Here is a 25,407-nt window from a genome sequence, read left to right on the forward strand (position 1 = left end):
ATTATGCCCTCAGGTTTTCTGCATAATTCTTTTTCATAAATGTTAATATTGGGCAATAATTATTTTTTTTTTTTTTTTTTAATTGCTCAACCCTCATATTTTGGTAGAGAGAAAAATATATCGGCAGATATTGATCCTGCATGTAGTCCGTACAAGAGGGAAAGGTAGTGAAAAATTGAGTGTGTGGTCCGTAGAGTTTATCGACAAGTCTCCCTGAAGTCTTTGTTCAAGTATTCTAGTCGGTGTTTATTATTATTATTATTATTATTATTATTATTATTATTATTATTATTATTATTATTATTATTATTTTATTATTATTATTATTGTTGTTGTTGTTGTTGTTTAATGTTGGTTTTGTTATTGTATATAGATGGATTTAGTATGATTCGACATCAGTTGAACATTTCGACTAACTAGAGAAATTGCTGAAGCTCGTTTGGTCTATAATAAATCTTGCGCATATATTTTCAGATATTTGTAGATGGTCTGCATATATATATATATATATATATATATATATATATATATATATATACATTTGTGTGTGTATACCACGATTAATGAATAGGCCTGTTGTCGAAGAAAATATTTATTTTATATGGGTCTTCTTCAGTTAGAAGACCTGTTGAGTCATTAGCAAGATAAAAACCCCGAAAGAAATGGACATTGATTTATGTATTTTTCATACTATTTTATTCATAATAAAAGTCATAAAAGTATTTTCACTTGAGACAAGAAATTATTAGGAAAACATTTTTTTTGGTGTAATACCAAAAATAATAATAAATGACAAATTGAATAAAACTCATGATTAGTTAAAATTGAAATAAAGTAGGTGTAAACTGCAAAATCCATAAACTGTCTAATTGTTAAAGGTAAATTAATATAGATGCTAAATATGAATAGATGTGAAAGGTGAGTAATGATTACTCTGTCTCTTAGCTGATGTAAAAATTGAGCCTTACCTAATTCCTGTAACGTAAACCAGATTCAGTAAGCGTCTAAAGACGTAATATACTTGATCCACAAATGTCGTCATCAGCGAGAATTGCTTATAATCATTCCTGTCTTCCCTTGCAGGAGGGTGCTTGCGTCAACGTCAAGGAAGGCACGTCCATGGAAGCCCCATTGGTCACGGCTGCAAGGACTAATAACGTAGCGGCCGTCAACATCCTTCTCATGGTAATCTTGGGCGCGTTCTCTTCGGCAGCTCCGTTTCGTCCATCTGTCTTTTGTTTTCGTCTGGGCCATTCTTCTTCTTCTTCTTTTTCTTCTTCTTCTTCTTCCACAATAAGTCTAGGGTTTATTTATTAAGTTATCATAGATAATTTAGGTTTCTATTGAGATGGTAAGTATTGAATTTTTCTAAAGAATTAGAGAAGAGTCTTTTCCAATGTCAGTTTTTAAATAAATGATTTTTTCCGCGTAAATGTAGCTCCTGCTCTTAAGGTTGAATTGTGCGCTGAACTCGCAGTCTGGTAACATAGATCTCACAGGTCCATTTTCAAAGAAGTTTAGCTTCATATGAGACGATTTCAAAAGTAATTTAGCTTCACACGAGACTTTTAAGAATAGATTAGTATGTTTTGTTTCATATGAGACTATTTCAAAAGTACTTTAGCTTCATATGAGACTATTTCCAAAAATGTTGTTTCTCGTGAGTCTATATCAAAAGTTTAGTTTCATATGAGACTATTTTTAAAAAGCAGTAAAGTTTCATATGAGACTATTTCAAAAGTACTTTAGCTTCATATGAGACTTATTTTATAACGAGTTTAGCTTCATGCGAGACTATTTCAAAAGTACTTTAGCCTCATATGAGACTATTTTAAGAGTATTTGACTTTGTTGAGTTTCATACGAGACTATTTCAAAAGTATTGTAGCTTCACATGAGACTTTTAAAAGTAGTTTAGTTTGTTAAGTTTCAAATGAGACTAGTATTTCATACATGCAAACTGAGAGAAGTAAGATCTTCCTGGAATTGTACCTTGTAAGCTTGGTTGTTTTAGAGGAAATTGTGGCTATTACTTGGTCCCAGTTCGCCTCCAAATTATACGCGGAAAGTATGATACGTGCCATGCTCCTGTTGCTGCCAACATGCAAATTGTAGCTTCGATCTCCGAGCGGAGATTTATCCGTCAATCACAATTCAGAGTTTCAGCTCACCTACGTGAGTGAATCCTTAATCCAGGTGGATTGATTTAAAACTGAATAAGAATGTTGTATAAGCCTGCATGGCATCACTAAACCTCTCGTATTGTATTATAAGTTTACTCTCTCTCTCTCTCTCTCTCTCTCTCTCTCTCTCTCTCTCTCTCTCTCTCTCTCTCTCTCAGTTTGAAATCAGGTCATAGGTATCGATTGTAAGTTACGGTACTGTTTTATTTATTTATTTATTTATTTATCATACCTCATCTGATATTACGTCTACTTTCAGTTACCTTTCAATTTCTTACTCTCTTGAACCTTTCTAGATAACGTTTGTGAAAGATAACATTTGTTATAATACATAAAAGTTGAACGACTTTCATAAATGTGGGTAGTTACTGGACCTATCCTTTAAAACACGTTGACCTATCCTTTCAAAATACCTAGACTCATCTTTTAAAATTTGCTTCCTTTCTGAGCACTAGGCCGATACGAATCCTTGAAGAGCCCTAGACCTCCCCTTTAACATCTCCCTCCCTTCTGAACCCCAGGCCGACGCCAACCCGGTGGGCCTAATGATTCCGGTCAGCGCCAGCGGCGAAAGCATCGACTTCCTGACCTGGGCCACCCGCAACCGGTACATGAGTATCGAGGAAAAGATCCTCGAGAAGGTGAACCAGCACAAAGAGGAGAACGCCGTCGCCAGCGAAGAGAATCAGGTAAACGAAATGGAAGCTTTAAATAATAAACTGAATGAGGAAGCCTCCCAGGGCAAGGAGGAGGAGCAAGAGGGCGACGGAGAAGCCGCCCGAGAAGACGGGGACGGCGCCGAAGATGTGGGCGAGGCGGCGGACGAAGCGGCCGGTGAGGCGGCCAACGCCGACGAAGGCGGCGAAGTAAGTTGCTCACCACGGGGGGAGAGGTCCTTTGGAAGTCCTGTAGTCCATATCTGTTCCAGTGTCCTTTTCTCTCACCGGTGTTAAATCTGAATTTTATTGTCATTTTATATATACGTAAATGTTCGGTTGCAACGGTGGTCTATATTTTTCTCACTGAAAAACAAATCACTTAAAATGTTTGTCATGATGTTAAGACAGCAATGTTCTTTCACTGAGTAGAGCCTGTTCGTCAAAACTAAGCACTTTCTTGTTGATGAGACAAAACACTTTACCAGCAAAATCACAATAATGTTTCCTCCCCTGAAGTAACCTTGCTTGACTAAAATTTACCCGCTACAGAACGCATTTACCCAAAGTGGGTCAACACTTCCTGTAGAAGACACTAGCTGATATATATATATATAATATATATATATAGATATATATATTATATATAGTATATATATATATACATATATATATACATATCTATATATATATATATATACATACACATATATATATACACATATATATATGGCCTTTGAACGTCCATAGAGTCTCCTGTAGATCAAGTCATTTATCTAAATCACTTTATTACTTGTAAAAAAACACTTATTCCTAAAGAAACCATTTGAAATCAGCAAGAACAACTGTTTCCTAAAAACCTGTCATGGAGTCACTGAGTATCGTTCCTAGCGTTAGCTGTGGTTATACTAGGCGCTCACTCATGTGCTTTCTCCTGCTTACCTACAGAGTTTCTGTAAAGAAAAAGATCTGTCTAATTGCCCAAGTCCTTACTGAGAGACTGGGGCCAGTTTTTAAAAGTCTACACTGTAGTTAACCCCTAAGGCAACTGGCCGTCTGGCGCAAGGTACTGTCTGCCAGATTTTCAGCTTCTAATGCATTCTCTGAAGACTCATTGCTACTCACTTTTTGTTTTTTGTTCTTTTGAAGAACTATAAATGACGCCATTTGCTTCTTTTTTTAAATATTTTGTAATATATAACTACGACACGGCTTTTTTACGTTTTACACCTTAGCGTAGATAATATTTTTTATTTAAGATTGTGTTTCCTTTTCGCAAACTTTTTTGTTCGTCACTGAAGTATAATGCTGATTCTTGGTCACTTGCTGTCTTATCTCTCCTCTTTCCGCCAATATTAATTTGAACGCCGTCATGTAATATCCGTACGAGCGCAGTGTCTATTATCGATTTCAACTTTCCTAGGTAGTATAGAAAAATTTCTAAACTTGAAAACACCAAAAGCTAAGTGAGAATTCGTAGTACTACCTCTCACAAGATCCCGGAGGTGGTTGGTGGCAATCAACTCTGGTGTAGTACCATATTCCGTTACTCTGCTCTGGTTCACACGATAATAAAAACGGCTACTTTTTACACCATACACTGCAGTAAAATTGAAGGTTACAATAAATCATTTATTGGTGCTTACATGGCGAGATGAAATTAAAATTGGTGGAAAGATTCACTTAGACTAGCTCATATATGTTTAATTTTCTAAGATTGTGATTAACGAATATTCTAGGTTACCTTTGGATGAGTTGGAATGACGATGTGTAGTTAGTTAGGAATTAAATGATTTCTTGGTATGATATGAAAAGAAGGGTTATTTTGGAAGTTTCCCAGTATTTATTGTCACTCCTTTTGGCTGATCTGGTAATTAGAAAATTAATATTGTTTATATCTACTAGCGATGTCTGCTCTCTACCATATTATATCTAGCTTTTGGTAGTCATAGCTAGTGCAGTTTGGCTCTCTCTCTCTCTCTCTCTCTCTCTCTCTCTCTCTCTCTCTCTCTCTCTCTCTCTCTCTCTCTCTCCTTATAGTGATTTCTCTGAGCTGTGTAGGTTTGTGTGTTATCATGTAGACGTAGGCTTTAGCAAAGAACTTGGGCTTTCCTATTAGAAAATTTCACATAACTGCCTTCCCTTTAGCAGTCTGTCTCTTTAAAACGCCCTAAACTATTATCTAATTGATTAACCTACAGAAATTAGCTTGAATGACCAAAGACCTTAAGCTACAGTTCGGTAACCCACGGCTTGGAAATACCTGGAAACTCCTGGGCATGCAAATTATATTTTAAAATTTTCTTGGTACCGTTGGTCTCTCTAACCACCTCCTCAAGTAAATGGAAATAACCTTAACTGTTATAGCTTTCTATTCATAGACCGAGTTTCCTGGAAACGCTTCCCACAGTGCCGTTTTAAAAGACTTCGGTCAGCCAGCAGCATCTACTAGTCTCAGTCATCGCACGTACACTTGGCTTAGGCCTAACCACCACATGATGACGGTTGAGTTTCTGTCATTATCCTAGATTAATTTCGTCATCAATCTCTTCCAGGGGGAGGCAGCCGCTGACGGAGACGCCGAACAGAGAGAAGATGGCGAAGGGGGCGAGGAAAACGCCGACGGCGGGGAAAACGAGGGAGGCGAAGGGGAGAACGGAGAGGGTGAAAATGGCGGGGCGGACGGAGCCGAGGAAGGTGGCGCAGAGGACGATGCTGGCGAAGATGGAGGAGAAGGTGGTGGAGAGGAAGGTACTAATGGTGGTGAAGGAGAGGCAGCTGACGAAGAGGGTGGCGAAGAAGGGCCAGCAGCCGATGGTGAGGGGGAAGATGAAGACGCAAAGGGCAAGAAAGACAACGAGGAAAATGCCGATTAGTCTCGAATGTGGGTTATTCTCACCAGGTACGGCAGAAGATTCTCTGGACTCATAAGCAAATGCGGATACGTTTGTCAGTTTTTTTTGCCATTATTTTCCCGCCCTAAGGTTTGGCTTAATCTTTAAGTTAATTTGTACACTTTATATAAGCCCCAGGCTATCTACAGAAGCTTTAAAAGTCTTTAACTCTAGTGTGAAATATCACAGACGAGTACTTCAAAACCATGTCGAGTCACCTCACTATGTCTATATATATCAATAGAAGGATCCACAGTAATATCCTTGTTTATCAAGATAAAATATATTTATGGAAATATATACAAAGCTTAAAGCTTTCGTCCATCCTCCTGTGGACTTGATCACTAAGTAAATGAGACATGGTATTGGTGAAGAATTCCAAATAAACATAAACAAACAGACAACAAAAATTTAACAAGGTTAAAAATGCGAACAAGTCATTGGGTCGTATTCCTTTCCATAATTCGCTGTGATCTTCGAGGCGGGACAAAGCGCTGGTCTTCTTCCTGAATGACATCTTGAGGGTTGTTAGCCAAAAAGGTAGTTTGTAGATCAGACTCTGGAACGGGCGAAGGGTGGTTATCCACATTATCAGATTGAAGAGGCTGTACACATTTCTGAAGTTCTTAATTCTGGCCCTTTTACAAATTTCTTCACTCAAAAGTAAATTGTTCTGTATTCCAGTATTCCCCTCAAAGGTGTCATTCAAAGTGATGAGAGCTCCTTCCACAATTCTCCTAGTGGTCCTATCCGCACTCTTATAAATAACTTTTCCTCCCTTGAAGTCGATGGCATGATCCGAATCCCAAGTATGCTTGGCAATGGCGCTGTTAACGTTGCCCAAACGGCAAGCTGCAATATGTTCCCGTTTCCTCTGGTCAGGGGAACGACCGCTTTCACCAGTATAGCATTTGTCACAATTTTGACATCCTATAGCATAGACTCCAACATCGGTGTTTGGTTTTCTGCAACTGTTTTGGATAATTTTCTTTTTAAAAGTATTAGGGTATTGAAAAACTACGGTATACCCATGTCTTTCTTTTCTAAGATTATTAGAAACTTTTTTCAGGTCATGATTATACGGAAGGGGAAGGCATTCAGTCCACATTTAACAAGAAAATTAAGGACATTATGAAAGGTAACATTACCAGAGAAATTAAAGAGGTTATTCTCAGTAAATTGACAAGAAAACTACCCTCGTTTAGTTATTTCTATGGTCTTCCAAAAATCCACTAGGAGGGCATCCTTTTGAGGCCCATTGTAGCAAACTGCAATACTCCTCAGGCTGATTTGACCTCTTGGTTGGCAGAGGTTTTGGGTGGCTTGGTGGGTAATATAGCAAGCTCCCATCTGAAACATAATCTTGATTTCATGGATAGAATTATGGGTAAAAATTTGGATGGAATTATGTATAGCCTGGACATCGTCTCCTTATTCACTAATGTGCCTCTTGACTTTGTTCTAACTAATCTGATCAAAATTGCCGAAGAAGGAAAATTCACGCCACCTATTCATATTAATAAATTTTGTGAGCTTATAAAGACGTGTGTAGAATCCATCATAATTGAGTTTGAAGGAGATTTCTATCAATAAAAAGCAGGGGTTGCTATGGGATCCTCGTTGTCGCCTGTTTTAGCTAATCTTTGTATGGAATTTTTTGAAATACTTTTTGTGGACAAACTTCCGGATGATTTGAAACCTTTTATATGGGTAAGATATGTTGACGATATCTTTATTGTTTATAAGGACGATGCCGAAAGTTTTGATCAGTTTCTTTTACAACTGAATAGTTTTCTTCCATCCATCACGTTTACAGTGGAAAGGGAAGTCGATAAGCGTCTGCCCTTTTTAGACTTGGTTGTTCACCGGGATGATGTAAATAAGTCTTTTAAATTCTCTGTTTTCAGGAAAAGTACTCACACAAATACGTACATACATTTTTATTCCTACCATGACGAGAAAATCAAACGCAACGTTCTGACCAATTTGTTTTTTAGAGCTTTTCGAGTTTGTGACCCTAGTTTCATTGACCAGGAAATTGAATTCTTGACTACGAGTTTCAAAAAGTTATGTTACCCCAAGTTTTTTTATCGACAGATGTCTTTCTAGAGACAGAAGAATGATTTATAATTCAGGGGAATGCTGTTCCACTGCTAATTTTAAATGCCTTCCCCTTCCGTATAATCATGACCTGAAAAAAGTCTCTAATAATCTTAGAAAAGAAAGACATGGGTATACCGTAGTTTTCCAATACCCTAATACTTTTAAAAAGAAAATTATCCAAAACAGTTGCAGAACACCAAACACCGATGTTGGAGTCTATGCTATATATAGGATGTCAAAATTGTGACAAATGCTATATTGGTGAAAGCGGTCGTTCCCTTGACCAGAGGAAACGGGAACATATTGCAGCTTGCCGTTTGGGCAACGTTAACAGCGCCATTGCCAAGCATACTTGGGATTCGGATCATGCCATCGACTTCAAGGGAGGAAAAGTTATTTATAAGAGTGCGGATAGGACCACTAGGAGAATTGTGGAAGGAGCTCTCATCACTTTGAATGACACCTTTGAGGGGAATACTGGAATACATAACAATTTACTTTTGAGTGAAGAAATTTGTAAAAGAGCCGGAATTAAGAACTTCAGAAATGTGTTCAGCCTCCTTCAATTTGATAATGTGGATAACCACCCTTCGCCCGTTCCAGAGTCTGATCTACAAACTACCTTTTTGGCTAACGACCCTCAAGATGTCATTCAGGAAGAAGACCAACGCATTGTCCCGCCTCGAAGATCACAGCGAATTATGGAAAGGAATACGACCCAATGACTTGTTCGCATTTTTAACCTTGTTAAATTTTTGTTGTCTGTTTGTTTATGTTTATTTGGAATTCTTCACCAATACCATGTCTCATTTACTTAGTGATCAAGTCCACAGGAGGATGGACGAAAGCTTTAAGCTTTGTATATATTTCCATAAATATATTTTATCTTGATAAACAAGGATATTACTGTGGATCCTTCTATTGATTTCTTAGGAGCACTATACGGTGTTTTTATATTGCGTCTATATATATATATATATATATATATATATATATATATATATATAATATATATATATATATATATAACAAACATGCTTCTTTAACCTTCATTACCATCAAAGTATACTTTTATTTGCAGATGGGAACCCGTGAACAAAGACGTTCGTAAGAGAATGAAGAAACTACCTTTTATTGCAGTACTCAAGAGTTTAAGGAAAAGATATTTTTATAATGGACTAGATATCCTTCGTTGTTTTACCCTAGACTCATATTTCTTTTCAATTTACCGTAAGAAGTAAGTCTCTCTCTCTCTCTCTCTCTCTCTCTCTCTCTCTCTCTCTCTCTCTCTCTCTCTCTCTCTCTCGGGGCATGAACTCTAGGGATATTATGGAGTCTTTGGGTTGGCAAATAGAAAGGCAGAAATTTGAGTTCAAATTGCGCTTCTTGCGTAGTCTTGTATAGGTCCACTTCAATATTTGATATTAAAGTGTCATATCCGATTTTGTAATGACCTTGCTGATTTTCCAAAGTAAGTCACATGGTATAGCGTCCATTTTTTCTTTATTGCCTACAAAGCTATGATGCATGTCGAATCCAGTGATTAATGTGACGCGTTCGTACTTTTTGCATAAGTGACATTTAGACTCATTTTAAATCGGATGAGGCGGATTAGTGCAACATTACTGTAAGTATTTTGAAATCCCTTCTGGCTTATGAGCTATGACTGTATTGCTGCCATTTTTAAGAAGTTTTTATATAAGAATAATTCATTCGTTATTTTTTATGGTCTGCACAAACGAAGATAATTGACAAGTGCTGATACCGGCATCGTAACTCGCTTCATTTATGTATTGAAAACCGTCGATATTTATAACTTTGTCACTATGATCCGTCACTGGAAGCTTCTTCGTTTATCAACATGAAAACGAGAGGAAGGAGTCTTACCTGTGGTCATCTGTCGTTTGTCTCTGAAAGGATCATATTTCAAGCTTTGGAAATCGAGTTTTCTCAACTGTCATTCATGTTTTGTGATTTAGTTAATATAAGCCTATTTCATACGACTAGTAGGTACCTACTATTAAGCCACCCAATAAGGACCAGGAATAGGCCTAGATCTTTGTGCCCGGCTTATATGTGAAAAGTTTATTTTAACTTGACATTACTGCCAGATTTAACCAAGTGTATGAAAGACTTATGGCGCGTTCACAACTGGGTTTTCTCCTAACCAGAGCGCGAAGAGTTCGTTAGAGAAAATTTTGATTAACTCGAACGGTGGTTGCTGTGATGTTGGTTGTAATATAATGTAAGCAATTCGTCTATGAATAAGTTAACACAATCTCTAAACACTGCTGTTATTCTCTTTGATCAGGCAGGTGAAATTCGGTTACTGCCCTATTCCACCTGGTGTACATACACCCAGATTATAAATTTTGTCAGAGATTCAGGCTATTTTTTTCAACAATTCATAATTTCATCCGTATATGGAATGAACGTCTTATTCCACAATACAACTTGACGACACAAATCAAGATTCTAGTAAATGTACTAGAAATTTTGACAGAATTCATAATCTGATAACATGACACATTCAAGACTTTCCTCTGTTTTTGCTCTATGTTTTGTATCTGAATATAAACGAAAATGGACATGTCTCTCTTTGGAAGAGGTGAGACCAAGAAGTGACTTTGGAACGGACTGGAAGGAAGCCAACCAGTTTATCTTTCACGAAAAAGAAAAAAGAAAAGGGGGAGATTGGTGAATCTCCGTTTTAAAGTGTCATGTGGCTGTTACATAAGTAATCCCGTCTACGTACTGCTACCACTACTATTAGTACTGCCTCGAATAGTGTTCGTGTATAGCCGTTTCAAAGACAAATGCCAACACGTACTACTACTGTGGAAGGACAACCAAGTGACTGTGAACAGTCTTTTTGAACAGAAAAAGAATGAAAGAGCTCAACAATTAAAAATAACTCAAGATTAAGAGGCGCCGTTGTAAAGGCATTGCCTCGACAAATAACCATCAATAGTAACTGTGAACTCTCCTCCTCGTCCTATAGTGGTATCGGACAGTGTAAGTGTGCCTGGTGTACTTAGGCCTACGTGTGGAAAGGTACTTAAAAGTGTTTTGATAAAGTTTCCTTTTAATGTAATCCAGTTTTAGTGAATATAGTTACCTAGTCCTTTTTTCTTTTCTATATTTCAAAGTGTGAGCAGATGACGAGATGAACGTTTTTACCATAAAATGGTTTGAATAAGACTTACTTTTTTCAGATAACATTTTTTTTTTTGTCATACATAATTGCCATAGACCGTAGTTTGTAATGAAAAAAATCATAGTTTTGCAACAATTACTCGGAAATGTTGTACACTATTGAAAAATAATAAAAATACACCCTACTCTTTTATATAATTGAACCCGTTTTCAACTTTGATTTTGTCAGCTTATGCCTATTGAGGATTGTCTATACAATTTCCAACTTCAGTCTGTATTTTTGTTAATACCGATAACAACAACTTAGTATCTTCTATGCAAACTTTATCAGAAATTTGTAGATGAATATCTAGTTATCTAGATACTGGTTTGATAGAAAGATCTGAACTTTCGTTTCTTGACGTGTCACCTGTGTTAATTTGTTTTAACTTCACACAAATATAACTATATATATATATATATATATATATATATATATATATATATATATATATATATATATATATATATATAGTATAGTTATTATAAGAAGCACTAAGAGCAGTATTTTCCATGGTTGAGATGGCAACTACTAAATTTAGGGTGGTGGTGTGATGTTACCAAAAGCATTTCCACCAAACCTATATGATTAAATATAAACTTCCCTATTTCAATTACTAACAGCTCATAAATTTCACTAGGATGCATTAAGTCTCAACATAATGGAGTTCCTCTGGTTACCTATGTGTCAGTAGCCAAAAAAAAAAAAACTAAGAAGTTTATCGACATGACAAATTTACACTTCCAATACTCAATCGAGACTATATAGTGACGACAGACCCGGAAAACCCATACGGAATTATTCAAGGATCCTAGTCTATGGCAGTTACCAAGTAGCTTAAAAATACACGATGGTACTACCGAGCATATAAAGATCAAAATATCATACCGTATCTGTCTGTGCAAGACGAACATTTAACAAATAATGCTGTTTTTATAATGATGTTAATTGATCAAATTGATAAATGCTCTACAATAAAATTATATCGAAAATACAACAGGGTGTAGGCCCATAATTATAGCTTCCTACAAATACCTCATTAATTCTACCTATACATATGACTTATCCCATAGTGGAAAAGTTGTTGCAATTACGTACTAAGGTAAAAAAAAAAAATAATAAAATGGGTGGGGGAGGTACGTAGTACAGCTCCCAGGTCAGGGTCGGACCTTGCTCTCCTAGGTCAAGCTGGACATATATATATTATAATCTATATTATAATATATATAAGTATATATATATATATATGTAATATATATATTATATATATATATTTATATATATATAGATATATGTAATATATATGTATATTATATATATATATATAATATATATATATATATATATATATATATATGTTCAACTTTACCTAGGAGAGCAAGGTCCGACCCTGACCTGGGAGCTGTACTACGTACCTCCCCCACCCATTTTATTATTTTTTTTTTTACCTTAGTACGTAATTGCAACAACTTTTCCACAATGGAATAAGTCATATGTATAGGTAGAATTAATGAGGTATTTGTAGGAAGCTATAATTATGGGCCTACACCCTGTTGTATTTACGATATAATTTTATTGTAGAGCATTTATCCATTTGATTAATTATCGTCATTATAAAACCAGCATTACTTGTTAAATGTTCGTCTTGCACAGGCAGATACGGTATGGTATTTTGATCTTTATATACTCGGTAGGAGTACCATCGTGTATTTTTAAGCTACTTGGTAATTGCCATAGACTTTAGGATCCTTGAATAATTCTGAATGGGTTTTCCGGGTCTGGACTCTGTCGTCACTGGTCTCGACTGAGACTCGATTGAGTATTGAAAGTGAAAATTTGTCATGTCGATAAACTTCTTAGGTTTTGTTTAGCTACTGACACATAGGTAACCAGAGGAACACCATTATGTTGAGACTTAATGCATCCTAGTGAAATTTATGAGCTGTCAGTAATTGTAATTGGGAAGTTTAAATTTACTATCATATAGGTTTGGTGGAAATGTTTTTGGTAACATCACACCACCACCCTACATTAAGTAGTTGCCATCTCAACCATGGAAAATACTGCTCTTAGTGCCTCTTATACTTATAATAATTTTGTTTAATTTGAAGATGTCCCATGGACTGGTAAGGTAGGCTATTATCTTACTTTGTAGGTCAGGTTAGGATATATCATAAATACTACCGCTATGAAATCTGCAGTGCTCTGTCAGTTTAGATTGCGTTTTGCGTTTGGGAATTGAAAACCATGGAAGCACAAGGATCTTTAAGGAACATGTTCCACATTCCACTTGAGTCTGATGGGGAATCCCTCTTCCCTGTTAGTCCCCACAACCCAACCTGAATCTGCCACCAAATGTCACTGAGTGTAAGACAGGAATACATTCTAACCTACCTGACTGATGTTAGGATGACATGACCATACCCAACCACCCCCCCACCCCCTCCAACATGATTTGACCTGCATTTCAACAAGTATTGGGTTGCAACCTAGTACAATCTAACATAGGAGGCCTAGATATCATGTGATAACTTTACCTCCTTGATCCCACTGCCCTAACCTGTCCTGGAAATCCTTATGCTGTAGGCTACCATTATACCATACATTTAAAATATAGGGATGCATCCTAAGAGATATTAATAAAAGCTGTCCATGATTACTCTTAGTATTTCATTGCTACTATTTTTCTTTGGAGTGGTAGCATATGTCACAAATATATAGTTACTGTACTTAGATATCTGTAGGATGAAGAAAGTATATTTCTTGCGCCAATATTCGCATAGAAAGTATATACTTCTTGGTTGATTATCCACATAGGAATAATTTTATTTCAGAATATTATTTTAAAGGCGATTTCATTTTATGTTGCTTTCTCATCTGTTGTTTTCATAGCGATGTCTTCTTCTGATGATATGAACAGTAGTAAATAATAAATGCCTTGTCATCTGGTCAAGTACCCTAAGAGATTCTCCATGGCCCCATTGTTTCTGTGAGCCACAAGTCCTGAGGTACCACCAGGAGGTAAAAACCCAAACTTCCACAGTTGGAGATTATCCAGCAGCTTGTGGAAGAGGAGTTTTCTTGCAGGATTGTGTAGTCCACAGCCAACTTATAACACTGAAAGTGGGCTGTCTTTTGAAACTGGTTTTGTAAACAGTCTCCAGTTTGAGCTATTGTATAGGTGATCTCAGATTTCCTATTCTACCTTCAACGAGACGAGCTCCTCCCAGTCCATTAATGAAAGGCTGTCGCTCTGCTTTGAGCCAGGCATTCTGGCTGATGATGGGCTTGAACCTATCTTCCTCTGCAGAGCTGCCCATGCTCATGAGGACATCAAACAATCATGCTTAACTCAGGTTTCTTGGCCTCTGGAGCAGGATGCGACTCTTCTCTTGCTGCCTAACTCAAGTGCTATACAAGTCCTTGTTGGAGGCCCTAAACCTAGATTTCACTCTTAAGGTGTTTTACTTCAGAGTTTTTGTCACTTGACTTATATATCTTCATTTTTTAAACTTGTCTCCCTTTCATTTTGATCATTTTTTTCATGTAATATAGTTTTTCCAAGATATAAAAATAGGTATGCTATGGCTATTGTACATACAAATTTATATTTACATTTAGTTTTTATTAGTATTTGGTGAATTTCTTTCTTGAGATGAAGAATCATATATATTTTTTATTTTGCTGCATGTTTCTCAAAAACTCAAAGCAGCCCGGGGTTTGGCCTGTACTGTACTATTTGTATTTGCCGGAGTTTTGCAGTGGTTCTTTTAACATGAAATTTTTTCTCCCAGTACGTTTCTTTCATAATACATTTTTCCTTTATTGTCTTTGTTTCAAGTCTTTTGTCTGTATTGGTTTTTTTTAAGTTTATTTTCAGCTGAAGGATGGCAAGTTCTTTTTGCACGAGGAAAAAGTTTAAAGCTGTTTGTCATTCAAGGTTTGACAGATTGGTTTTCATTTTGTTGTTCCATATTTGATAAGGTAAACTGATTTGATTCAATAGCAATTGGAGTATATATCTGAAAGATTGTATTTTGTTTTCTAATACCAGTGTTGTGTGAAACATTTCTTAGCACTGTTTTAAGGGATTTTTCCTTGTATCAAATATCCCACTAGTTTCTTTTGCTGCCCTACATTTTTTTAGTCATCAGCAGCCTTTATTCTTTTTTATTTGAACTGTGCATGATACCAAAGAATATAGTTTATGCATTAAGGGGTAGTGAAAGTCAGGTTTGTCATGCAATCTAACCTTATGCACTGGTCATACCATTTTACAACATTTTTTCAGTTTTCAAATTTGGAGCATAACTCGCACAGCAATGGTTCAGATACAAATGAGAGTACTACTCTATGCTTACCAAGATTTAATATATGGAAGATTTTGTCCCCTTAATTTTTTGCAGTATATAGTGCAATGGCATGGCTTTTTCTTTTACTGATGAACTATTTAATATACAGTACTTCTAGGTCGTGGATGTTGTCTCGATTTGAATTATTCTAGTACCGTAATATGCTTTTCCCTGGTCAACTTTCCTCGTCCCTTGGATATAATGGACCATACTATGGCTGGAGAACTGTCACTTTTGGTTTCTTGTACTTAATGTCTAGATATTCAAAATAATAGTTTCAAACTTTAATGGTTGATTCAGTTGTTATGCAGCTTGAATATCATTTCCTGTGTTGGACATAAACTTTGTACTTCTCAGGAAATTAGAGATATTTTCAGGAAATTACGAGATTTTTGTTTTAATAAATTTTCCCTAAGAGGGTTGTCATCAGTGCACCTCACAGGGTCCTCTGTAGACATTAACTCGTGTGTGTTTGCAGGGTGCTTTCAGCCCTGAGCTACACTTGCTTTTTACCTTTCTACTTTACCTTCATTTCTTCCATCTTGCTGTCCAACATCCCTATTATTTCTACTGGCAACTGCCATTTTCTGCAAGTTTCACATTTTGATCCTTGTACTTACATCATTTAGTACTTCAGCTCTCTTTATTTTGCTGTCCAACCACTTCTTCCCCCTTTCACATCTTGAAGTGCTAAATGGCCAAAAGCACCCTAGAGCTTGACTTTCAAACTAAATTTCACAATTTATTAGTTTCTCTTAGTTTTGAGGTCAAGGAACCTGGACCACTACTGTATTTGCCCCCGGATATGTGGCCAAAATGAATGTTTGATATTATGAAATTTAGACTGATAAGCCAAGAACTGGGGCACTTTTAGCCATTCAGTACTGAAAGTAAAGCTGAAGTGTAGGGACGTAAAGGTGTAAATCGTAGAAAACCTACATTGCACTAGGAAGTAATTGTCAGAGTTTAGACAGCAGAAATTAAGAAAGGAGTTCGAACAGAGATAAAAGTAAAAGCAGGTGCAACTAGGAGCCAAAGGGATGCAGCAAACACTTATAATAATTCCTACAGTGCACCAGTGAGAGGTAATAACTCCTACTGTGCACCAATGCGAGGGGCACAAATAACACTAACCCTCCACAGAGATTCTCCTACTAATCAAGGGAATTCTGAAAGAATTTCTTAGAGTACTGTACACCACCTCCATGCCTAAAGGATAACAGTAATTCAAAATCACTTGTTTCCAAGTGTCGACCCTTCATAATATGAATGGAATATTGTGGTCGAAACACAATTTTATTGTACAGTAAACTTTATTTCTTCAAATCTATTCAATACTTCAAACAGGATAAAAATAAAAAGGAAAAGACTAATATTAATTTACTTATACTGTTTCATATAATGAGGAATGTATGAACAATGATTTTTCATGCATAAAAGCACTCTATAATATATGAATACCAATACTTTGAGAATAATGATGGCTCTACGTAGAAACCATAAAAAATTTACTGAATATCATATCTTTATCAACAACGTTCCATATATATCTCATATATTACATAAAAAAAAAATTGTCATAAGCGACAAATTAGACCATCTAAGCTACTTTGAAAAGGACATGCACATCTATCACTAACACCCTGCAGTTATAACAGGCAATGATCCGATTCCAAATTACAGTAACTGCAGTACTGCACTGCATCGCATCAAATCATGTGTTATGAAATCTCGAAGCCTAAAGCCATGTTAGCAATCTAGTGTGACCTCCTTTCCACAATTTAGTATAATATACTTAAAAAAATAACATTAGACCAGCTTTCAAATAGCAACAGCATTCTTTACGAGCAGCCATGTTCTGTAAGCCACTGAATTCCTCAACTATGTGGGATGTAAATACATTCATTATCAGTATGCTAACAAATTCTACTGTACCTAAGCTGAATCTTCTTTTGCAATGTCTTCTGTGGCACACAACCTTCAAGTTTGTTATTTACACGACCGACTTTCACTCAGTCTTCGAAATAAGAGGCCATCTTTCAAAAACTCCAACGGTAATTCTCTCATCACCAAGACGGTAACCCTATACTGTACTGACTTTTAACAAAATCTTTGCTATTCACATCATTAGGCTTTAATAGGAGGATTCTGCTTCACTTGAAGGATAATGGAGCGCATACGGGAAATATCCCTGGAAGATTTGGCTGTCTTGGGGTTAAAATCGCAAAGCTTGGCAATACGTTCCCACTCTGTCCCAGGCTCCATCTTTGCTGTGTCTGCGACAAGTTCCTTTTCTGCAGATCTGAAAAATTTGAGATAAATTTCAAAATTTGAAGACAAATTTCAACAAGTTTATTGATTATGAAAAAACTATTTTGTTAATGTACTCAGCTCCTATACGCATACTTAACTGGTGACAGTACAAAATTAAAACCTCAAAAGTTCTTATAACTGCCTGATAAAATAATGTCATAACTGCCAAATTAAATAATGTTATAATTCTAAAATACATGAAAAAAAGCTATGGTTTGAATATTTATTTAAGGAAACTGTTAACAATATACGAATGTTTCTACAAACCATTCTATTTCTACAAACTAGCAATTCACCATAAAGGTAGTGAGGTTACCTCTATTTTTATACAGCTACCCAACTTTGCATGGTTTTACTACGTTTTGAGAACATGCAAATGAGAGTACTCTTTGGAAACTAGAATAAAATCTTGTACAACAAATAATAACAGTGGGTATGGTTTTCATCTTATTACAAACCCAACTCACCAAAATTATATGAAATGTACTTTTGAACTTAAATTTCATGCATTGTTCAAACTAGATTCCTTTTCTATTATTACGGTGCTAAAATACAACAACCAGCAAATATCAATTATGAAAGAGTAATGTGCAACACAGATGCAAAATATGAACTCAACTCTTTCAAAACTATTAAATCAAAACTGCTAACAGTACTTATATGTGTACCCAAAAGAAAAAAGTGCAATCTGCTCCTCAGAGGGTCTCTTGCTCAATTACCAAACCAGGGGAAACAAATGGGTGTGATCCCTAATGCATATGGCTCTGCTGACCTAAGCTAGTTCATTTTATGAATTAAAAGCAATATGAATCCCTCACAAGGACACTTAAATGTATAAGTAATATATATGTAAAAGACCCCAAGGGACAACAAAAGCTGCATTCATTACCCTCAAAAGATCAGCAATAATATTTCTTGGTGGTATTCTCCAAATAACTAGTGTAAATGTTACTGTATTATAAAGCTTTAATAAGAACACAATTCTATTTCAAAATTCTTAAAACACCATCAAAAGGATTTGTGCTTCCACCAAAACTGACAATTAGAACTAAGTCAAGTTAGAGGTTAGACTGTTAAATATGATGAGACCAAAGAGAAAGTAAGAAGTAAACTGCAAACAACAATGTAGCTGGTGTTAAAGGGATGCTCTTTAGTTCTTCCAAATATTTATTCACACTTAAGCCACATACCCCAAGTTGCTTACCACATATTACATTTCTGAACCAACTTAATAAAAAATAAAAGTATGGCTAATCTATGGCCAACTTTTAATATTTTCATGTATAAATAGTTCCCTATTTTGCATCTCTAAGACAACAGCATTTTGAAACTTCTTTTTGCATTTCCATATCATTATTTTTAAATAATGATAAACTACTGTGCAGGGTGAATAAAAAAAATCAGTGGAACAACAATTTCAATGCTTCTGATACCAAGTGACAATTGATCTAAGATAAAAAAAAAACATTATTTTCACATTCTCTGTGACTACATCCACAGTCCACAAGATTAAAGGAAATGCCATTTTTATAACTAACTACAACCTCCCTCTCAGTAGTACTGATCATTCAATATATTTCTACTGAAAAGCTCAAGACAGAAATTCTAGTAAAAAATTATTACCAAGCATCACTTACTTGCAAGCATCCCTTGTGGCATGAAAATATTTAAAATCTCATGAACAGCCACCAATGACTTTTTCTTGAAAGAATTTCTAACTAGTTTACACAACAGCTAAAATATGTAATTTCTGAATAAAAACAAAATAGATTTTTTCAAGACAAACACAATATGTATACACGGTCCATATTCGTGGTCTTCAAATGCCATGACTTACTACTGTCTTGTCCAACAAATAGAAGAGCAATAGCCTTCCAAGCATGAACTAGTTAAGACCTTAAGATACTCATTAACTGCTTGCTTCATTTTTTTCGTGTCATCTGGAAATGAGTACTTGATATGGAGGGCTGGGAGGAAGGCATAAATTATACAAAGAAGTCTGTATTTAAAAAACCATTTTATTTCATAAACTTGATCTTTTTCCCTAAAAACCCATCACTCACATACAGCCAAAACTGCAGTTTCGGAAAGACCTTAAGTTACTGAATGACCCACAAAGCGGATTGATAGCTGCAGGTCCTTTGAAAAGTTTTAGGGATACCAACAGATAAGGAACCACAATCTCTCAACCTACACTAGTTGTATTAGGAGGCCTGAATTCTACAAAATGTTGAACCAGGCGCTTGTATTTGCGTGGGTGACATGTTACTTAGAAAACGGAGCCTGCTATACATGTTCCATATATCTAAGGACCATGAAAGACTGTATCTTATGTTGCCTCAAAGGGATGATAAAAATTAAGAAGAAAATAATGATTTTCATTCCCATAAGTCCTCCCCAACAACCGAACCAAAGGTTTGCTATATCAACACCACCAGGTGCCATTTATCAAACGCCACTGCACTCATGGATGAGTCAAATGACCTCTTGAGAGTGCCTCTGCATTTCAGTTAGTTAATGCCAATAAGCAGGAAACCCTCTGGCCCAAACAGACTGAAAAAGACATTTTATGACGCTGGAAGAATGAAAAACCAACAAAACCTAGGGTCTTCTCAGTGGACCATGGAGCTGAATGTCCTACATGGGCAGTACCACACAACGATCTGTAGTCAGAAGATATCAATGTTAACCAGATATGATCCACTCCTTTGCCCTTGGTACTAGACCCAGCTGAAGATTCATATCTGCTGGAACTCGTGTGTAGTCCAGTAGGCCTGTGCACTACCATGTCTGTGCTGGGCTGTAACTGACCTGGTACAGCCAGAAACAGTACTGAGCACAAGAATAGATATATGTACAGTTCATGATATCCCAGGTGGTAGTAATACGAAGGATGGTACCAGTATTGGGAGACTGGACACAAACGCACCCATAGATGTACTGGGATGGTTCCAAATAATGAGAACTGGCCATGGGTAAGCTAAACCAGGTCGACTGCTGCACACCTGAAAACAGTCACAGGAATGGTTGTCCCCTTCAGAGAAAAGTGGGGGGGGCTACTTGTAAAGGACAGCTTTCATGTACAGGATTTCCTCAGGTATGGACAAGGAGAATAAGGTGAGAAAGAGGAGGATAAAACAGTAGACAAGGTACACTAGCACTTCTGCATTTTTTTTTTAACAACTTCATAGTCTCCCTACGACTTTATGGAGACATCAGCAACGCAAGAGCAGGAGTGATGGGAGCAAGGGAAGAGTCAGTCACTGACCTTACAGGGGATGTCCACATGCCAGACAGAGGGGAACATCCAGGAATTGTCCCAGCAGCTGAGGCAAGGGTGGAAAAAACTCAGGCATCAACCCCTGGCAACAGTGATTAAACCTAGGATGTCTTAAACTTATTCTACCGAGATGGAGACTCACCTGCACGTTCAACGCAGGAGGAAAACTGTGTGCAAACCTTAAAAGACAACATCAAGTATCTGGATCTATGTTCACAAACTTCCACAATAATATCTCTTAGTTATTCACTCTTCTTTGAAGGGCAATCAGCACAAATTATCCTTACCACAATCATCAAAATAATAAAAAAACAAAGCCTAAGTCATAAACCAATTCAGAGCGGGAAGATACTTCAACATAAGCTAGTGAAAAAAGGCCAGCAGCATGGAAATGTCTGTACTCCAGTATGCCAAAGAAAAAGTAAGTGCTTAAAATCAAGTAATGGAAGTAACCTTCCTCTTCACTCACATATACCATATAAAAGCCAGAAATATCATATCAATTAACAAATGTGATGATTTGACAGTATAAACAAATTTACCCCTAAAGATAAAATGATGAAAAGTAAATTAAAATTAAAAAATGATGAAAAGTAAATTATAATTCAATGCCAAAGAAAACATCAACCAAGCAAAACTGACAGGAATGTCCTCAATGAGCCAAGCAATGAGCGATTCAGAAAACTCAAGAGACACGGGTGGCTCACAGTCTGTTACTTGAACCTGGACAGTTTGGAAACTAGGTGCTACTTAAAAGTTACGACATGTATACAGAGGTCTTTCATTAGTAATGCATCACAAAAATGAGTAAAAATTTATCACACTAAACTTGTTAAAACTTAAATTTTTGCAAACTTAATAAATTGGGCAAAATATTTTAGTGCCCTGAAAGGTAATGTGTATTGAATTGGGTCACAAAAAACTAAAAACAATTTCTGGCAATGGATAAAATTGCCAACAACCACCTTGAAATTTTGTAAACTAACAGCAGTTCATCTGCAATAACAAATACGCAATAGCTTTACAATCGAAGCAAAGGCCTATTAGTGGTTTTTTGTTAACAATTTTTTAAATGTCTTTGTTCTTTGTCCGTATTGTATACGTACGCATTAGTATTCACAAATATTAAATAGACAATTTATAAGCAATATTTTCAACATTATAAGTAAAATATTCTTACAATTACAATGAAAATGACGCACATGGTACTTGAAAAGGCCAAATAACAACAAAAAACAAAATTTTGACAACATACCTGTTAGCTTGTCGTGTCTTAGCTACCTGTTCCTCATGCTGTTTGTACCATTCTTCTAATTCCTTCTTTGCCTTTTCTCGTAGTTCATTCTTATTTTCTTCCTCTGCAATGTCTGAAAATAAAAAATAATGATACATAATACAGGAAATCTTGACTACTAGGATACTCTACTGCATACCTATGTATAAAATACAGGAACTTGTTTACGTGGTTAGTATATGACTAAGTCGGAATTTGTGCATATTTAAAAATGCACTGGAAAAAATATACAAGATGAACCTAAACACAATTCTTCAATATTCAACCTTGTCATTGAAGAGCTCTCTTGAAAATTATGACAAATTTTTAATCAATTTGTATTTTTCATAACTAACAAACCTGAGGTCTTTACATATGGGGAAAATCACTCTAGCACAGTTAGATCAGGTTAAAAATAGAACAAGGTTTGGTGTCACGAGTATTACGTACTTTTTAAACTTTATTAGCAAACATAAAATTACATATTTTTTAAGCAATTCTCTTCAAGCGCAGGCTAACTAAGAGTATCAAATCTGCCAAACTCTCTCTCTCTCAAGAGGGGGTGGGAGCTTCTTGTTAGTCAGCTTACAAATGTCAACTCTGAATTCTCAGTGAAACTTTCCATATTACTGTCTATATTTACACTAAAGGAGAAATGTAATGTAATGTGAACGGTTACAAATAAGACATTAAATTATGAGTTTACATGTACATCAGTGTATATTTAACCTTGAAAATACATAACTAACAATACATAAATCGACTAACCCTTCTGTTCTAGGCGTATACGCTGTTCTTCTCTCCAAATCTTAATTTTTTCAGGTTCCTCCCTCTGGATGGTTGGTATAGGTGAACGAGCTGAAAGTACAAGCTTCATGTTAAAAATTGCTTAATTGAAAAGCTAAGAACACGAGAAAAAGCTGAAAAAAAAAAAGAAAAAAAAAAAAACCAAATTACCACAAAAGAACCCAAAAAAAAAAAATGTAAATAGCCATGAAGGGGCCCCCCCCTAAACCTTCCCTTTTTTTGTTTTTTTTAGTTTTTTAACAAAAACGTGCAGCTAAAACTTACAGTACCAGTACAAATCATTACTGTAATTATAAATATTAAACTCTTTCAACTGGAACTATTTGTAACACGGACAAAAGCTCTTGCAATATCATACCACTGTCAGTTGTGAAATAAATGAAATTTTTTTTTTTTTCAATTACAAACAGTTATACAGTACTAGTATAAAAATAAAAATAAGTGAAGACAACAGTTCGTCAAAGATCTAGATACTTCTGGTTCATTATTCAGCCAAATCATTCCCAGCAATCAGAAATTGTCATGATGCTTTATCCTTGGCATAGGCTAGAATATTGTTTCCAACAATCGATCTAATCGGGTATGTTGGTATAACTCAAAGCATTCAAGAACGAGACAATTATCATATCTCCTCTCTGACTGCAATATGTCGAACCATGTTGTCAGACAACCGCGGGAATCTCCAACCTGGAAGAAGCTTCTCTAACAACTGCACTTCTTTGGAGTTTACAGCAACTTCAAGATGCTCAAGCGTTATGATTGGAGGTTATCCAGTGAGGTGTCAGCCGCAGAAGTTTTTCAAAGGTGGCAGTGCAACCACAACCACCTCAAGATTCAGTTAAGACTTAAACCACAACCTCTCTTTGCCAGGTGGAGTGATTCTGTAGTTGGTGTAGTGAATGGGGAATCAATTCAGTAGACTTCATTTATTCCAGTGATTGCAAACTTCCTTCTCTTCCAAAAACACAGGAGGTAGTCCATCTCTGCCATGCACTCTGCCAGAAGTTGTAGCTCAACCCTATATCTTGCACATATTTGAATTTACGAACTAAATGGGGTCCTTCACTGGAGTTGAGAGGGCTCATCCTGTACTACATGAGAGTTTGCTGAATGGCAAGTAAACTTCCTAACTGGGTCTTTCCACTGGTCCTCATGAGGCTTACAGTCGCTATAAAATCCACTCCAAAATGTCATTGTTGGTTCTCACAATGAATACAGCCTTTCTACTTGTGTTGGCATCTTCAAGTGAGCCTGTTGAGGTTCATGCAGTCTGGAAAGGTCTTGCTTGCTGGAAGATGGTCATCAGTGAACACTTAAAACTGGCATTGAAGCCAAGACCCAAACAAGTAACTACTGTAGAAGCATAAAACACTAAGGCATTCTTTCCATGTCTCCTGTCACAAGAAAGACCTGACGCTCCTTCCAGTGAAGGCTATTTGACAAGACTACATTGAACCAGAAATTATAAGTGTGAAAATTCCATACCATTCCTTTACACAATAATAAAGAAAGTTTTAACACAGAATGCAGTCTCTTTTCAGCTTTATAAGGTAATAGTACAGAATGCAGTCTCTTTTCAGCTTTATAAGGTAGTAGTATAAGGTAAAATCCTCCCATAATGATGATGACGATTAAGGGAATAGCTGATGTGAAAAACATCTAAAGGCCAATGCTAAAGGTAATCATTCATTTCTTAGTTTGCAGTTTGGTTTGTACATTTGCAGTTTTGTTTGTGCATTTAAGTGTTTTTGATGCTCTTCTTTCAACCTGATTCTGTTCATGAAGTTCACAAGACTGCCTATAAGTGCTAATCATGAGGCTATTGTTTTTAAACTGGCAAATGAGAGTTAGGGGAATATTTCTGAGCGTGTTTACTGACTTTTTTACTAACAAATAGCCAAGAGTAGTTCTTGCTGGACGCTATGGTGACTAAAGGAATGTGACCTCTGGTGTTCTTGACCCACTACTGTTAGTATACAGTGCAGTCCCACCTGTTACAGCACCCATGAAGAATAACACTTGCCATAAGAAAACACTGACTCTTGAAAAGTACGGGATATATTACTGTATCTTATTTGTAAATCACTCTTTTAAAATTGAAGTATCTTACGCATAACACACAAGACCTTGCACAAAAAACAAATTAACTTGCATTACCAAAGAAAAATTTAACACCATCAAAATCCATCTATACCCCCAAAATATCTAAGTCAGTGGTAGGCTAAGTGTCCACCAGTCTTTCAGACAAGCTTGACACCACATCCACACCCACTACAATGTCATAATTACAGTAGAATAGCCAACATATGCCTGTGTTATATAATTTATACTAATTCATGTAGACAAAATAT

At 36.2% G+C, this 25,407-nt stretch overlaps 2 protein-coding genes across 3 annotated transcripts in view; one reads left to right on the forward strand and one right to left on the reverse strand.

Annotated features, from left to right (window-relative positions):
- LOC135211896 (ankycorbin-like) overlaps positions 1-11,176 on the forward strand; it is a 71,178-nt gene extending 60,002 nt beyond the window's left edge. The window contains exons 6-9 of one of the 2 annotated variants that reach the window (XM_064245124.1): positions 1,084-1,185; positions 2,704-3,048; positions 5,394-5,740; positions 8,917-11,176. In XM_064245124.1, the coding sequence (XP_064101194.1) occupies positions 1,084-1,185; positions 2,704-3,048; positions 5,394-5,714 (768 nt within the window). In that variant the 3' untranslated portion in view covers positions 5,715-5,740; positions 8,917-11,176. The remainder of the gene's footprint in view (positions 1-1,083; positions 1,186-2,703; positions 3,049-5,393; positions 5,741-8,916) is intronic. The other variant, XM_064245125.1, reaches the window with a different exon arrangement.
- The window catches only part of LOC135211813 (uncharacterized), a 395,519-nt gene that overhangs the window by 258,502 nt on the left and 111,610 nt on the right, over positions 1-25,407 (reverse strand). The window lies entirely within an intron of this gene.

The sequence above is a fragment of the Macrobrachium nipponense genome, chromosome 40, assembly GCF_015104395.2.
Source record: "Macrobrachium nipponense isolate FS-2020 chromosome 40, ASM1510439v2, whole genome shotgun sequence".
NCBI lineage: Eukaryota > Metazoa > Arthropoda > Malacostraca > Decapoda > Palaemonidae > Macrobrachium > Macrobrachium nipponense.